The sequence below is a fragment of the Pavona decussata genome, unplaced genomic scaffold (genome assembly GCF_977016875.1).
Source record: "Pavona decussata unplaced genomic scaffold, jaPavDecu1.1 SCAFFOLD_386, whole genome shotgun sequence".
Taxonomy (NCBI): domain Eukaryota; kingdom Metazoa; phylum Cnidaria; class Anthozoa; order Scleractinia; family Agariciidae; genus Pavona; species Pavona decussata.
The window spans coordinates 266,002-281,064 of NW_028145758.1; the positions used below are offsets into that span (position 1 = coordinate 266,002).

General features: G+C 39.0%; 2 protein-coding genes across 2 annotated transcripts in view; both read left to right on the plus strand.

Moving 5' to 3' along the window:
* LOC146451455 (uncharacterized) overlaps window positions 1-15,063 on the plus strand; it is a 299,471-nt gene that overhangs the window by 56,303 nt on the left and 228,105 nt on the right. The window lies entirely within an intron of this gene.
* Window positions 2,189-4,278, plus strand: LOC146451458 (uncharacterized). Its single transcript, XM_085098901.1, has 2 exons — window positions 2,189-2,777; window positions 3,742-4,278. Exons 1-2 carry the CDS (start codon window positions 2,546-2,548, stop codon window positions 3,855-3,857), a joined length of 348 nt encoding a protein of 115 aa, XP_084955027.1. The 5' UTR covers window positions 2,189-2,545; the 3' UTR covers window positions 3,858-4,278.

Genomic DNA, 15,063 nt, shown 5'->3' on the forward strand with positions numbered 1-15,063 from the left:
AATAACGTCGCATGACATCGGTTCCAATCCGAATTCAAGCATCTTACACTGATTAACATTACTCCTGTATTGCGCAAACGCCACTGGCTTCCGGTCCACTCCAGCGAGTTATATACAAAATACTTCTTGTAACTCATACAAAGCTTCAAGGTGGCCGAACACTGTTTTCCAGTATACAGGTGTTAGTAAACATTAAGTGAAAACTACGTACTTCTGAGTACCCGAAATTAGCATGGTGCAAGATTAACTAAGAAGGAATAAATTTTGATACTTCTCGTTGAGCAAGGTACCGTTGCCATGGCAACGCAGCAAGCTATTAACCGTCCACAAATAATGGTTTTTCCTTAATTTTTAGAAAATACACTAATTAGATTTTCTCCATTTTTTGTATCCAGAAAACTCACAATATACTGTCATAGTGACGCTGCTTTCATGTAATTTTAACAGAGAGATCTCCTGTAAATGTTGGTTTTGCACTTTAATGTTTTTTGAAGATACCCTCTGTTAGATTTTGTTTTTGGTTTGAAGGCGAGCTACGCTTTTAGAAAACTACTGTTTTGTCAAATTTCACGAAATTCTAACGAGCGGTTCCTTAGAAAACAGTTCATTTCCATTAAAACAACCCTTTTTCTCAGCAAAGATTAAAAGCGTACAAAAAGGCTTAGCTCATTGTGAACTCACTTTCTTTGTCAGGCGGAGGATTTACAAACGAGAAACTGTGTTATTTTAAGAGCAAAACTTACCTTTGTGATCCATTTGGTATAAAATCGAGGGATCGATAGTATTTGCTTACCACAACCCTAGCGCGCTTAATAGCACCAGTAAAGCGGCCTTCACACGGGAAACTAAAGTTTGCGAACTCGTGTTGGCGAACTTCAAAAAGTTGGCAAACTCGTGCCTTCACAACACGCTAAATTTGCAACATGGCCGACGTAGTGCAGTGGCACTCACGAAGAGTTGCCGCTTGTGTCTTGGTCCTATTGTATGTTAATCGCCGAAGAAGAAACAGAAAGCGCTGGAAAAATAAAAAGGTTTGAACGAAACCTTATATCAGTAGAAATCCCACCCTTGGATAGCGAAATACGAGTTTACCAACACGAAAAAGTTGGTGAAAAAGTTGGCGAGAATAGAGGCTAGTTCTATTTGTCGCCAACAGTTATACAACTTGTTTACCGACTGTTTTTGTGGCGTTCACTCACACCAACTTGAGTTTGCCAACACGAGTTTGCCAACTTTAGTTTGCCGTGTGAAGGCCGCTTAACAGAATCTGTAAAGCGCGCGCAAACTGTGTTCGGTCACCTTAAATGGACTTGCACCTACTTATATTTCTGAGCTGTTAAGAACGCTTAGATCAACAAGCTTAAACCTCTTATACAAATACCTAAAACGAACACTGTCACATACAGCTGCATGACGATAGGGCGTTTTCGGTTTGCGCGCCTAACTTATGGAATAAGCTGCCGCTTGAAATAAGAAGCTCAGACACTCTAGCTAGCCGGTTTTAAATCCAAATTGAAAACTTTTCCTTTCTAAATACATTTTAAGTATAGATTGTAATTTTTATATCAGTATAGTTTAAATCGTTCAAGTATTATTATTTTACAAAATGCATATTTAATTAGCCAGAATTGTGAAAGCATCAAGACCCCAGGTCCCAGACGTTTATATCGTTTTTGAGCGTTTTATAAGAAAACGTTAGTATGGGCATAAACATTTTGTCTACGTTTTCAGCGAGCTGAAAACGGAGACTTGGAAACACAGTAGTTGTGAACGGTACCTAAGTGAGACTTAAAAGTTTTTCGGAAAAAATCCGCTTTACCGTGCACGCCAAAAAGCTGCAAAAAGATAGGCCTCCGTTTTTAAAAGACTCCACTTCAGAGTGCTTTCGAAAACTGCCACCGATAAACATCTGTCTTCGATTGTTTTAGTGTCGAAAGTTCAGAACAAAGCGCACAAAAAATATTCGTTGTCAAACAAAAACACATTAGTATGGACACTGCAAAGGATTTCTGTTCGATCGTTCAAGGCACATCTTTGTTAATTCCGAAACATATTTACTTTCTACAATAAAGATTGCCAAAATGGAATCTACAATTCAGGAGGAGTTCATTTTGGCAACCTTCATTGTACAGCGTAACATGTTTTGGACAGAAATGTGTATTGTACGATCGAAAAATACTCCCCTGAACTTACCCCGTGCATAGGTGCGAACATTCATAAGCCACAAGGGTTCCGAAAGGCCAAGGTGCCGGCGAGTATAAAATTTAAATTTAGTTTTTATTGATATAAGCACCCTTCAAAACAACTGAGCAATTTGTTCTGCGGATGATGAAACAACGCGTGCTATAAATTAAGAGAGCGCAAATTTTATCATCAACACCACTCTCGCTAGACATGAATAATCATTTTCCTCGGACAATAAATTTACCAGCGGGGACAATATATATGCGCGTGCAAACTAAACAGCTGGCCGGGATCAGGCGGCGCTTTGTTTTCAAAGTGAGTCGAGTCTCAAGGACTGAGAGCTTCGCCCGCCGATTGAAAAATGGGGAACGGGGGAAAAGACAGGGATAGCGAGTCAGCCCAGCTTGTAGGAGGTAAAAGGGACCTAGAATCAGGGGAGGAGGAAGGATCGAGCGAGGAAAAGCGTCAAGAGAACAAGGGCTGTGGATCAAAGTGTTTAGCTTGCTTTCGCTGTGTATTCGGCTTCGTTTTGTTTCCGTTTGTGTTTCTACTCACGCTGTTGGCTATTTTGGTATGGATTATTCTTTTACCAGGTACGGCTTCAACACACTGATCTTTCACTTTTTTATTATTTATTTATGCTGTTTAATCGAACCCTGAGTACCAGAGATTTCTTTTGTTTTTCGCGAACGCCTGCCGCGCAGCCGAGCCAGACGCCGTTGTGATGAGCCAAAACAAAACACAAAAGTGACTTCGTCGCACCGCGCTTCAGCTCGAGGCAATCCTCGCAAAGAAAAACGAAAAAACCTCGTGACGTGGGGGTTGGTAATGACTGAGTAATCCCCAATGGCGGTGAAACTCTTAACGATCGGAAAAATCAAAATACACGAGGTTCTGAACGATTGAAAACTCTACTTCTCGCATTTTTCAATGACTTCATTTTTCGCTCATCCCGTAATCTTCTCGGGGTCTTCGACAATCGTGAACCCGCTTCGTGCTTTTTGCTGTCTTTTCTATATTGTTTACCATGCTAAATATCCTAAAAGTAAACGCAGCCACCCTTAATATACCAGCTTTTATGTCGAAAAATATCGCTTCTTTTTTTTCAACAGACGGCCTGAGCGGGCGGGCATTTTCCTAATATATTTTATATGACATACGGTGTCAGGAAGGTATTGTTTTAATTTTTAGGCGAGGATTGAAAGAAAAACAAGTACGGCAGATGATCACAAAAAGCCTTTTGGTTTATTTTGCGGCTGATCCGCTGTTGAATGAAAAAGGTTTTTGTTTGGTATTGTTAGAGGACGCGAGATTAAGCTTTTATGGCCTAAATTGACCCTAAAAAACGGATAGCATGAAATGGCTGGCCTAAAAACACCTCTAGCTACCTCATCCCTTCTTAATTAAAACTCCCTAAGAGTGAAAAGCGTTTTCATTTCATTTTAGTTCGCTGAAACCAGCTGCAAATCCGAGGAATAGAAAGATAAAAATGCATTGAAACAGAGAGTGACTTTCAAACCATCTCACTGTTTTTTATTTTTCTATTGTTCGTTTCAGCCAAGTGTTGCTCGCCTTGCTGCGCTCCGCTGTTCGACTGGGTCGTCCAACTTTTGATGCTGCCAGTTCGATTTTATCGCTGGGTATTAGGAAAAGATCAAGCTGAAAAGGAATAAAAAAGTTACTTTATATTCATGAACACTATTAAATTTCACACCTTCTATTGAAAACATAAACTGTCTTGGGTTTCAGCTGCAAGCTGTCCTTATTGGCCATAAATATTCTATTCGATCGTCTGATATAGCTTTTAAGATTAAACACCATTCTTCCGGGGGCTTTTAATGTTGATATCATTAAACGAAAGCCTATTTTTAATGTAATAATGTCTTTGTTATGTATTTCCATTTCGTCGACGTTGGAAAAGAATGGCTCTTTCTTCAGGTGAATTAAGCTGGAGGGGTGCTTTGACAAAATATAAATGGGAAATTAACTGAATGACTATACAAGCTGAATCGGTTTTTCGCTCAGTCGTAAACAAACTGAAGTTGAGAATATTAAATTATTAATATTTCGCATTTCAGCGACGTCGAATTTAATTCAAGCCCACGAAAACAGCACTGAGGAAATACACTTTATTTCGACACTAAAAGTAGCCTAAAATCAGATTCAAACCCTTTCGTATCAGTAACTTGCTTGTAACTGGATTTTACTGAAATACGTCCTGGCAGTAGCCATCTTAAGCATCAAAGCCATACGACCGAAATTTCTCTATTTGTTTGATCAAGTCTTCATGTTGTTCTAGTATGAAAATCGAAAAAAAATTCCCTGTTTCTTTCTCTGGTTTGAGACGTTATAAAAACATGGAATTTCACTTCCGGTTGAGATACAATACCGCACAAGACGGGAGACATGCAGTAAATGAGATGTAACAAGTCCTCGTATCTGAACGAAAAACATTTTTCAGCCCGGCCCAAGTTAAGGCGAAATGTATGGAACAGAATCTCGGCTTCACGAACCCCGGTATATCACGAAATTCGCAATATTTCGACAATAGAATTAGTCTTCCCCAGGGCCAGAGCTATACTGAAGGAAAATATAATAACGGCTCCTTAAATTAAAGTTTGAAAAATACATGGAAAACATGACGTTATCTCCAGAAGGCATTAACAGGAAAAACGAACGCTGAACCTTGATTATACACTTCTATATTTTTGTTATCTCATATTTACAAGTACGCTGTCTTCATGTCATGTATTAGCCAATCATTTTTTTGCATGTATTTTTTCAAATTTTAATTTTAGGAGCCGTTACTATATTTTTGTTATCTCATATTTATAAGTACGCTGTCATCATATCATGTATTAGCCAATCATGTTTTTCCATGTATTTTTCAAACTTTAATTTAAGGAGCCGTTCTTATATTTTCCTTCAGTATAGCTCTGGCCCTGAGGAAGACTAATTCTATTAGTCGAAATATTGGCCACTAATAAATCTGCTCTTTGCCGTAGTGCCAGCCTTGCATTCAGTTTTGTATTTTCACGTTCAAGTGACGCCTGACACGAGGTCTTTCACAAGAGAGATCCGGCAAAGTTGTGTGGACCTCTGCATTCAAAAGTTTACGAAATTCGCGTTATAACGAGCACGATCTAGAGGCCGAAACGTAAAATCTTCCCCACTATAACGAATAAAAGTGATCACGGGACTTAACCCCATTCCCGTCCCAAGGAGCGAGAGAGAGAGAGAGAGAGAGAGAGAGAGAGAGAGAGAGAGAGAGAGAGAGAGAGAGAGAGAGAGAGAGAGAGAGAGAGAGAGAGAGAGAGAGAGAGAGAGAGAGAGAGAGAGAGAGAGAGAGAGAGAGAGAGAGAGAGAGAGAGAGAGAGAGAGAGAGAGAGAGAGAGAGAGATACTGGGAACGAGTTTTCACTCGACTAACGTGGAATGCGAGCACAGATCAACAGCCCACCGTTACATGCTGCCAGATACCACTGAATTGAGATCTACGCCTGTTTAGTTTATCCTCTTTATTTTTATCAGTTCTACGAACTTTTCAAAAGGTACGAAAATAATCATTAGCGAAACCCCACCCAGAACAAAGATCTTGGTCGTTTATGACAAAAAACAAAAAAACAAAACAAAAACAAAAAAACCTTCTTACAGGGTTTCGTTTCGTTTTGTTTACAGGGCGTTCTCCACTGATGAATGAAGTGGTTAATCTAGGGGAGGGGTCCGGGAAACCCGCCCCCTCCACCCTTAGTTTTTAAACCAAAATCGAGGCCCGTAGAGCCGAGACACCGAGATATTTCCAGTTCACGAGGGGAAGTAAAATAACTGAACCGTGCGTTTGAGAGCGCCTTCGATGTAGACTTCATGTTATTACTCATGGTTTGGCAAAACCAATCACAGAGCGCAGAGCGAAAACCACAGAGTGCAGATTTTAATGAATTTTTGACCCTGGGTCACCTCTGATTGGTTGATTTAAACCGGACGCACGGATCGTACGACAGCAACGCTTTTCTCAATTCCATTAAAAATTACAACAACAACAACAACAACAATTTATTTACAAATTCAGATGATATAAGGGGCTTGTCCTGCAAATAGCCACAAAGCTAGTCGAGGCGGGACAAGACGAGCACAAGAACATGAAGGAAAAAACTTACAATAAATTACAAACATGCTGGAAAACGGAAAAACTTAAGTTTACATAATAACGCAAATTTAGATAAGGCTATGCAACAAAGTTAAAGTAAATTATTTGTATTTTTTTTTATTATCATTAATATTACAATAGAAAAGAGATGAAGAGGGAAAAGGAGAATCAGATTATGCTAGCAAAAGAGAAGGACATGGATGGTCAGTTCAAATTCAGAATAGAAAATGAAGGGAATCACTACCGTGGCCGAGGTTTTGCAAATGTGATGTTTGAATGAATTACTCCAATAATTGTTAGTGGTTTGAGAAGCTATATCAAACACGCGAAACAGTGTTTCATTCGATTTCCAAACTCCTCAAAGTTGGTTAAAAAAAAAAGGCTCCGTCTCGTTCTTTCAACTTACCTCTCAATGTTTGAACACTTTTACTCGTGTTTGATCTATTATTTGAAGAGCTCAATAGGCTATCTCAATTCGATGTTGCGATTTAAGATGCAGTTATGATCAGTTTAAGCGTCTGAACGGCTTAGTTTCAGAGTACTTGGCATGCAATTCATGATTACAGTACCAGGCGTAGAAACCATATTGGGCTTCCTATATGTGAGACCACTACTGGTCAACGCTCATTTTAATTTTCTAGTGCGGTAACCGGGGGAAAAACGTTCTGTGCATATCCGTTCGCGGGCTCAAATGATACTTGAATGAAAAGTTCACTGTAAAAGGCTGCTCAATTTGTTTTTCCAAAGCCTGCTGAAGTTATATTAACTGCAGCCTAAGTGCAACTAACTACATGTAGCACTTGTTCAGTGTGCTGCCTTAAAATAATAATAAAAAAAACAGAAACACTCCTCAAAGAAAATAAAACAAGGTTACCTGTAAGGGGACAACATACAGATTTATACAATGAACTGTATAAAACTTGCTTTTTGTTTGGTATAGCGGAGTTTGTGATTAGAGTATAGACACACAAATGAACTCATGAAGTGGTGTGATCAGCGCTTCTGACTGGTCAACAAAGTTTTGCAAACTATTTTTGTGAGTAGCGGACAAAATATTTTCACAAGAAACGAAAACTGTCCGATGAAAAATTTAACAACGACCATTGAGAGAGACCTCAACCAGTTTAAAAAAGCTAGAACTTTGTTGTGCCATCAAAAGGAAAGAAATATTTGCCCAAATTTGTCGACGATAGTAATCCCTCACAAATCGCAGTGAAGTGACTGACATGTGGTAAAATTTTGGGGTCAGCATTTCCTTCTGAAATAAAGGCTACTGTAGTTTTGAAAATATTGTTAGTGAAATTATTTTGGATTATACTTAGTTGGAGGATCACTATTGTATGTGTGTAGTAGTCTGAAAGTTTGCTGCAAGCAGTTTTTGACTCACCTCTGTCAATGTGATGCTCGCTCACGAAATGTGTTGAAATGTCAAATAGATTCCATTAAATTCGATCAACGATAAAACCAGGTAAGAGAGCAATAGTCCATCATAACTACAAAAAAATAGGGAAGTAGAATTATGAGTATCTTAAAGTGCTACTACGATCAAATTTTCGAATACCTTTTATTTGCGGTTGATTGGTAGTTTATGTCCTAAAGTACATGATCTCCAAGTTATATACTCATAAGATGAAGGAAAGTGCGATTTTTTTGCGCTCAAACTCCACGAATTTTCATCCGCCATTGAACCGCCATGTTCCTGCGGCCTGGTTACCAAAGGCAGATGGTGTCCAATGACAACAGAGGCCGGGTCACCCGGGAAAAACAAGTGACGTCAGACTCTCAACTCGAAGCCCAGGCGAGCCCTACGAGGCTAACTTCTCATACGGTTTCGAACACGTTTTCGAAAAATGTTTCGTTCTTTCAATGGTGGGAAGTCGCTGTGTTGTTCAGTGGTATAACAACTGCTCTAATCGAGCGGCAGGAATTGCGCTGCATGCGAGTCCGGCCGAGAGAACGAGAGATGTGTGGGTCCAGTTTGTTGTCTTGCACGTTTTGCTCTTTTCTCGGTTTAGTTCGAGGGACACTTGGGCATTCCACCCAAGTCAGTGAACACAAATTAAACCTGATCTTTTGAAAAGGGTAAGCGATCAGGAGATCGTGAACCTGAAAAAAATCTCCGAAGGGGAAGGAGCGGTAAAAGGTAAGCTAATGTAAAGTGGGCGAAATGTGTGAATATTGTTTTTTATCTTTGGTGATTCCTCGATACCTTGTTCAGCACCCATACAAATAGCAGTCACAAATTTTTATACACATTTTATATTGCGTTTCTAAAGTACTAAACTTTGATTGAACGAGTAAATAATGTAAGTGCAACTAGCTCCCGGAACTAGCTTTTCCCTCCGAAGCATTTCCAAAACATCTCAGTGCGATAAGAGTAAGTTTGTGTTTACTTTACTTGTGCAAAAGCTTGTCAGGCTTGTGGCAAAAACTGTGCAAACAAACGCGAAGAAAACCACTTTAATTATCCATTTTCACTCAGCTTTCGATAAGGTGATCTTTGGCGTTTACAAAAGGGTTCCTTCTTTCTTTTAAGTGGTTTTCTTGAAGAAATAGTTTGAATTTTTGGTTTAAGAAAGGTTTTAAGAAAACCTCACATAATTTCAGTTGTTTCTTATCAATTAGATTCAATTGGTAATGTATTTTAAATTTTGATTTATTTTTCAGACGCTGAGTTGCAACAACGTCAAAACCCAGCTCTTACTATTAAATACAGGCCAAAACAAGCCTTGCAGAGCACAACACGTGAAAAATGTGGACAGCCAAGAAAAGGCCAGTGCTCCTCCTTAAACTAGCAGTTGAAGAGCACTGACCTTTCTCAAGGGCTTTTCTTGATCTTTTGTCATCAACCACCAGTTGACAAATAGAATCAATAAAAGAACTGTTTTCTCTTCATTCATCATGCCTCCTCTTTGTAACTCTTTCCATTACACAGGCTATTGTTTTAGGGACTGGTCAGAAATTAGTGGGGAGGGGGGGGGGGGAGTGAGGTAGAGATTTTAAATTGAGCAATGAAAATGATGTGACCCTCCATAGCGATGCAAATGAAATTTCATGACCCTCCCCCTGAACAGGTAATACAATGTAGCTCAAATACCAGAAAAAGAAAACAAGAATGGAGGCAAACTGTAAGTTACTTACTGGAACCATTTTGCCCCAACATAATTCAAATCATCTATAGAGCCCATTGGCATCATATAACTCCATTATGCTACACATTTCCTTTACATTAATATTTTAATACTTAATACTTGTCTTGCTTTTGTTAAATAATGACTTAAATTAACAAATTTTATTTTGTCTTTTGTACATAACTCGCTCTCCCTGTCATAGTATAAATTATGATTGCAAGAGCATAAATTTATGTGACCCTCTGTTTTCACTGCTTATTCTTTCATGACACTCCACCTCCCCCCCGCCCTCCCCACCCCCTGCTTCCTGCTAATAGGGAGCTGAAGCACAGACATTCCTGAGCCATGTATAGCAACCATTTCTCTTTTGGTGTGGTTTTAAATAAATACTAATTTGAATATAAACAATATTAATATGGTAGCCATTTTGGAATAAGGTTTATGGTTCATTGTCTGCAGTACATTAATAATTTTATTTTTATGTTCATTTGAAAAAGAGTGCCAGAATCTTGTTTCCCCAATAAATTTGTTGTTGTACAAATGAAATTGAATCTACATTTTCTAAGAATAAACACTGATCAAGAAGAACAACCTTGAGAAAAAAATCAAAGGTGGCTCACAACAGTCTCAACTTTACTTCATTTTGGTAGCATGCATTTGCCCATCTCTCACTGCACCAAAAGTGAAAGTAACAAGAACTGTTACCACAGCAACAGTGTATCAAACTCATCAACACTTGCTTGGGGGTTTGCCCTTAGACATGTAGGACAAAGGATGTTTGTTGTTAGGTTGATTTGACCCTTCATTAGAATAAGCAAAAAAATTTCAATTAATACCTGAATCACAAACTTTAACTCCCAAGAATATTGTTTTCAATGTATATTTGCAAAATTCCTACTTTTCCTCCCCTCATTTGCCTAGGTGGATGCTTGTTACCAGAAAGCATGCCTTAATAAATTTTCATTTATAAAGCTAGTCATTTCTTCAGTGCGTTAAAGCATCCAGTGCAGTGGTGTTTAACCTGATGTGAGCCACCTTAAAAAAATATATATGTACACAGAAAAGACTGTTAATACTATTACATTGTTCATGATGGTGCAAGGGAAGAAAACAAATCATTGCAAATTGTTGTTGCCTTGCAAATTTATTTGTTTATTGATTACTGTACTTATTCAAATCTGGATACAATGATGTCCATGCAGCACCAGCACTCTCCAGGCTTGGTAAGTCGCTCAAGGGAGCAATTTTGAACATTTGCACCTGAGAAAATATTGAACCAAGAGGAAACTTAGCATCAATTACAAGGGAACGATCAGCTTAAATTCAAGCCATTGTACAGAGCTTTTAACTACAATATATATTCTTTTTCCATGGTAAAAAAGTGCAAAAACAGTAAGCTTACTCGGAACCGAAACTTAACTGTGCACTCTAATTTAACATCAAGGCAAACTTTCGAAAGCAAAGCTAAAAACCTAAACTTGACTTCGATTTCAATTCAACTGAGTCTCCGGTAGCCTCCCTCCGGGGAATGTACTGGCTAGTAGTCAAGAGAAATTGTTGAGGATTCTCAGGCACTACACTTTTAAAGCTTGCCTGTTTTGTTAATACAGCAAATAACACATCTAAATATCAATCTCTAATATCTTACCCGAGAGATGAACGACTCAGCAAAGTCTGCTCTTCCTTCTCTTGTAGCAAAAGCGCTAGCTGCTGAACTTATTCGGCTGCCTCTTCTTCAGACGGAACTTGCTCTACAGAGTCAGGACTTCTTAATTTCCTTTGCCTTTATCATGCGAAGACGATCCAGGAGAGCTTTCTGTGGTCAAAATCGTCGCCAGAAGGAGGACTACAGTACTCGCTCGATCAGCGACTTGAGAGTATTACGTCACAACAAAAACACAATAGGTTTGAATAAAAATACCGCAACTCCAATCACTTTCGTACCGCGGGCTCACTGGAACATAAATTCATAATGGCGGACTCGAAAACACCAGTTTTCAAGGCTCAATATTTTCAATTTACGGGGCCCAAACTTCATTTCAATGACCAAGACACGTACAGCCACATCGGATAAGCTGTAAAGAACGTATTTTTGTTTCATACGTGACATGAAGTTTTGATCGTAGTAGCACTTTAAAAAACATTGCTTCGTGATCGTCCAAAATCAAACATTTCAGCATCGAGCCATCTCCTTGGTAACCGCGCCAAAATTAAAGCATCAATGAGGCCAGGCTTCTAGTCTGAACACGAAACGCAACACGCAACGAATTATAGTTTTGTACAAATAGATGGAAAACTTACCTCCGTTTTTCCAATTGTTGTTGGTCACCGCTTGCCATGTATAGCCAGAAATTATTGCGTGCGTTTCAAAAAACAAAAGTACTCAATCTGGCTTAGCGTTTCCTCTCCAGCGAGATCCTTCTTGACTCTCTTGAGCCGATGATCACATCGTTTATGACACCTGTAGCGTCTTGGTAACCAAACGCCCACAAAAATGACAGAACGGTGGACAAATTTTCCCTCTTTTCTTCACATAAGGCATTGACTCGGCTGATCAGCTGCTGTCCCCTTTTTGTTATCAACAGCTTCTTCCCGGGTCAATATCTAAATTTTCATAAATCCCCACCGGTGCCGGTGCCGCCCCAAAGAGTATGTTTTTTTAGCGGTCAGTGTAAAATGCAGACTGCAGACTGCAGGCTGCAGACTGGGGGTAAAATGCAGACTAGGGGTGACTAAATTATAAAGACTATCTTTTTAAAGTTACAACACTCGAAGTGATTTTGGTCTGTATAGAAAGTTAATAAGTAAGTGTAGAATTCCAAATAAGATACATATAGCGTTGTTAGCGAAAAAGGAATTTGAAGCTTGCCAAAAAAACTTAGGATTTCATTTCGTGACTTTTGGGGACGACGCCCTACTTCTTCCAATACTTTCAAAAATTATTTCTCCATGAATTCGCTTCAAAATAAAGAGAAAAACCGCTCAACGAGATATTTAAATGTTTTAGTTTTGAAAAAAAAAATGCATTTGACGATGTGCTTTCGAAATATATCGGTGAATTTTAAAGTGCGCGGATATTTGGATGCATTTTACTACCGTCCGCCGTGTATTAATTACGTTGTAAACAAACCGAGTACAGAAAACTCAAAAATTCGTATCTCGGTAAATATATGTCCTATCGAGCTCATTTTTGTCTCTATAGAAAGCTGAGTAAATGTAGAATTCAAATATGAAAAGATTTCTGTTGCGCAGATAACGAGAAAGGAATTTAGCGCTTGCGAAAAAATCGTAGAAAATGAAAACAGTTCTCACGGTTTAAAATGAATGAATACTTTCCGGGATACAACCTGCCCAACCGAACAAAATTTAATTTAATTTAGTCTGCATTTTACCCCTGGTCTGCAGTCTGCATTTTACACTGACCGGTTTTTTTAGTCGTTTTGGTGTGAAAACGGGTATAGATTTTGACCACTAGGGTCTTAAATCTGGTATGGTTTTCAAGGGAACCGCGACGGCGTATAAACGTATTTGTCTTTTCAACTTCAAATGAACAGTAGAAAGAGAAGTATACAAAATATATCATTCGAGCTGAATTTTCGGGTGAATTTTACCAATTCTTGACTTTGGCATTGAGACGAAGCGTAATTATGCTACAACAAAGGTCTGAAAACGGGTATGGATTTTAGTGTCCAGTGACCCGTTCCTCGAAAGTCCCAGTAACTTACCGGGCCCGATAGGTATATTTGTAAACGATTTTTTGCCGATTACACAGTGATTAGAGACATGGTACTCGGGCAGTGATTTCATAGAATTATAAGATTTTAAAATTTGGTATTCAAAGCTAACAAAAATTGACTTTATGAAGAAACATTATCACCAAAGACACTTACCGGGCCCGGTAAGTTACAGGAATTTCGAGAAACGGGCCCCTGGTCTGAAAAAGGGTGTCGGAAATAGCATGTTTTGGTCTGAAATAGGATTAGGATTTGGAGAACCCCACGGCACACCCCCACCGAAAATTCCGAGGAGTACCCCCTCCCCCGCGGGTCACAAATCTCGCTCATGTTTGGGGAGGAATTTTACTTTACGTTTACACAAATTTGCTTTGGGGTCATCGGCAGCGGGTTTTCTGCAGCTTCTCCTCTTACTAGCGGTGTTGGTGGAGCTGGCATAGTTAGCTTTCAAGCTATGGCCGGCGTTGATCTTTACTTGATGGCCGTCGTTGGTGGAAACGTGTACAACGTGTACTCGTTTCATGTTCAACAGACAAAGCACTCAATTCAAGGCCATTTACAAATTCTTTTAAAGGACTAAAACGAAGATCCTTTCAGTTAAAAAGAAATCTTCTGAGTTTGTTGCCGAAACAAAACAGCGAGAAGACCAAACGATAAAGGTCCGACAACTTCAAAATCTGACACAGCTTTGCCGTTGAACATGGCTTCGTCGGCTAGTCGAAAGGTAGCTCTTTTCACCATTTTAAAACCTTCAGGGAAAATTTGAACTACGGAGCTTTTTCGGAAAGCTTGCAGCTCATCACTGATAACACGAGAAAAGGACGAGAAGCCCTTTCTCGGTGCCCGGCATCCTGTTTAAAATCGATAAAAAACAACAGGTAAACGGAATGGAGTCTTTTATTCAGATCAAAGAATCATGTTACGACATTTACCACTCGATAATAACTCGATCTCAAAAGTTTGACAGGCTACAGCGTCACTTTACAACGTTTACCAGGACTGTGTAAGGAGCGATGATAAGTTGATCTCCTAAACTTTGACACATTTTCACACTTACCCAACACATCTAAAAAATAAACCAGCGTGAAATGATACTTACAGTAAAAGTCATATCCGTCCTCTCATGAAACGTTGCCTTTCAATGGTAGCAATACCGTTGATACATATATCAATGCACTATAAAATTGGGATGTTGGCAAAACGACTGTAGTTTATTGTATTTTATGTAGTATCACAATCGTTGTAAATTAGTTCTCAAAAACCTTTTCAAGCCGGATTGAAGTCATAAATTCTATTGCATTGTATTGTGAGTTCAAATTGTAAGTACCACCTTGAGGTTAGATCCAAAAGGGCGTCAATGCTTTACAGATCAATTCACACTACGCTGCACTCGCTCGTTTTTCCCAAACAAGTGCAAAAAGTGATAATTGCTGCCAACTGTTCAACACGAATTGATCATTCACAATGTCACTTCATTTGAACTAAACATGCCGTGCAAGCCTGACACTTGATAATTTGCACTTTAATTTCAGTGAGTACAGCTGCAAAAATAAACAACTTTTCAATTGCAAATAATTTTTCAATTGCAGAATCAAAACTGAGGGTTTATTATTGTATTCTACCCTGTGAAGGCATTCAAGGTTAGGCATCACGAGGGCTTAAAGCGAGAACTGTTTCAAAGTTGCGTTATAGCCTACCGTCAATATCTGTTGCCAGGGGAGATATTTCGGTAAAATCGGCTGCCTGACAGTTATCCAATTTGTAAAATATTGTCATTTTAATGTCAAAGTGTCGAATGCTAATATTCAGATCCTTAGAAACCACCACACCTGAAACGATTTTTTGGGCAAACAATCTTTGCAATTTCC

Bases quoted from the DNA above. Each gene is read 5' to 3' on its own strand.
- LOC146451458 (XM_085098901.1), top strand. From the start codon at position 2,546: ATGGGGAACGGGGGAAAAGACAGGGATAGCGAGTCAGCCCAGCTTGTA. The intron at 2,778-3,741 runs GTACGGCTTCAA...TGTTCGTTTCAG, and splicing joins ATGGATTATTCTTTTACCAG to CCAAGTGTTGCTCGCCTTGC.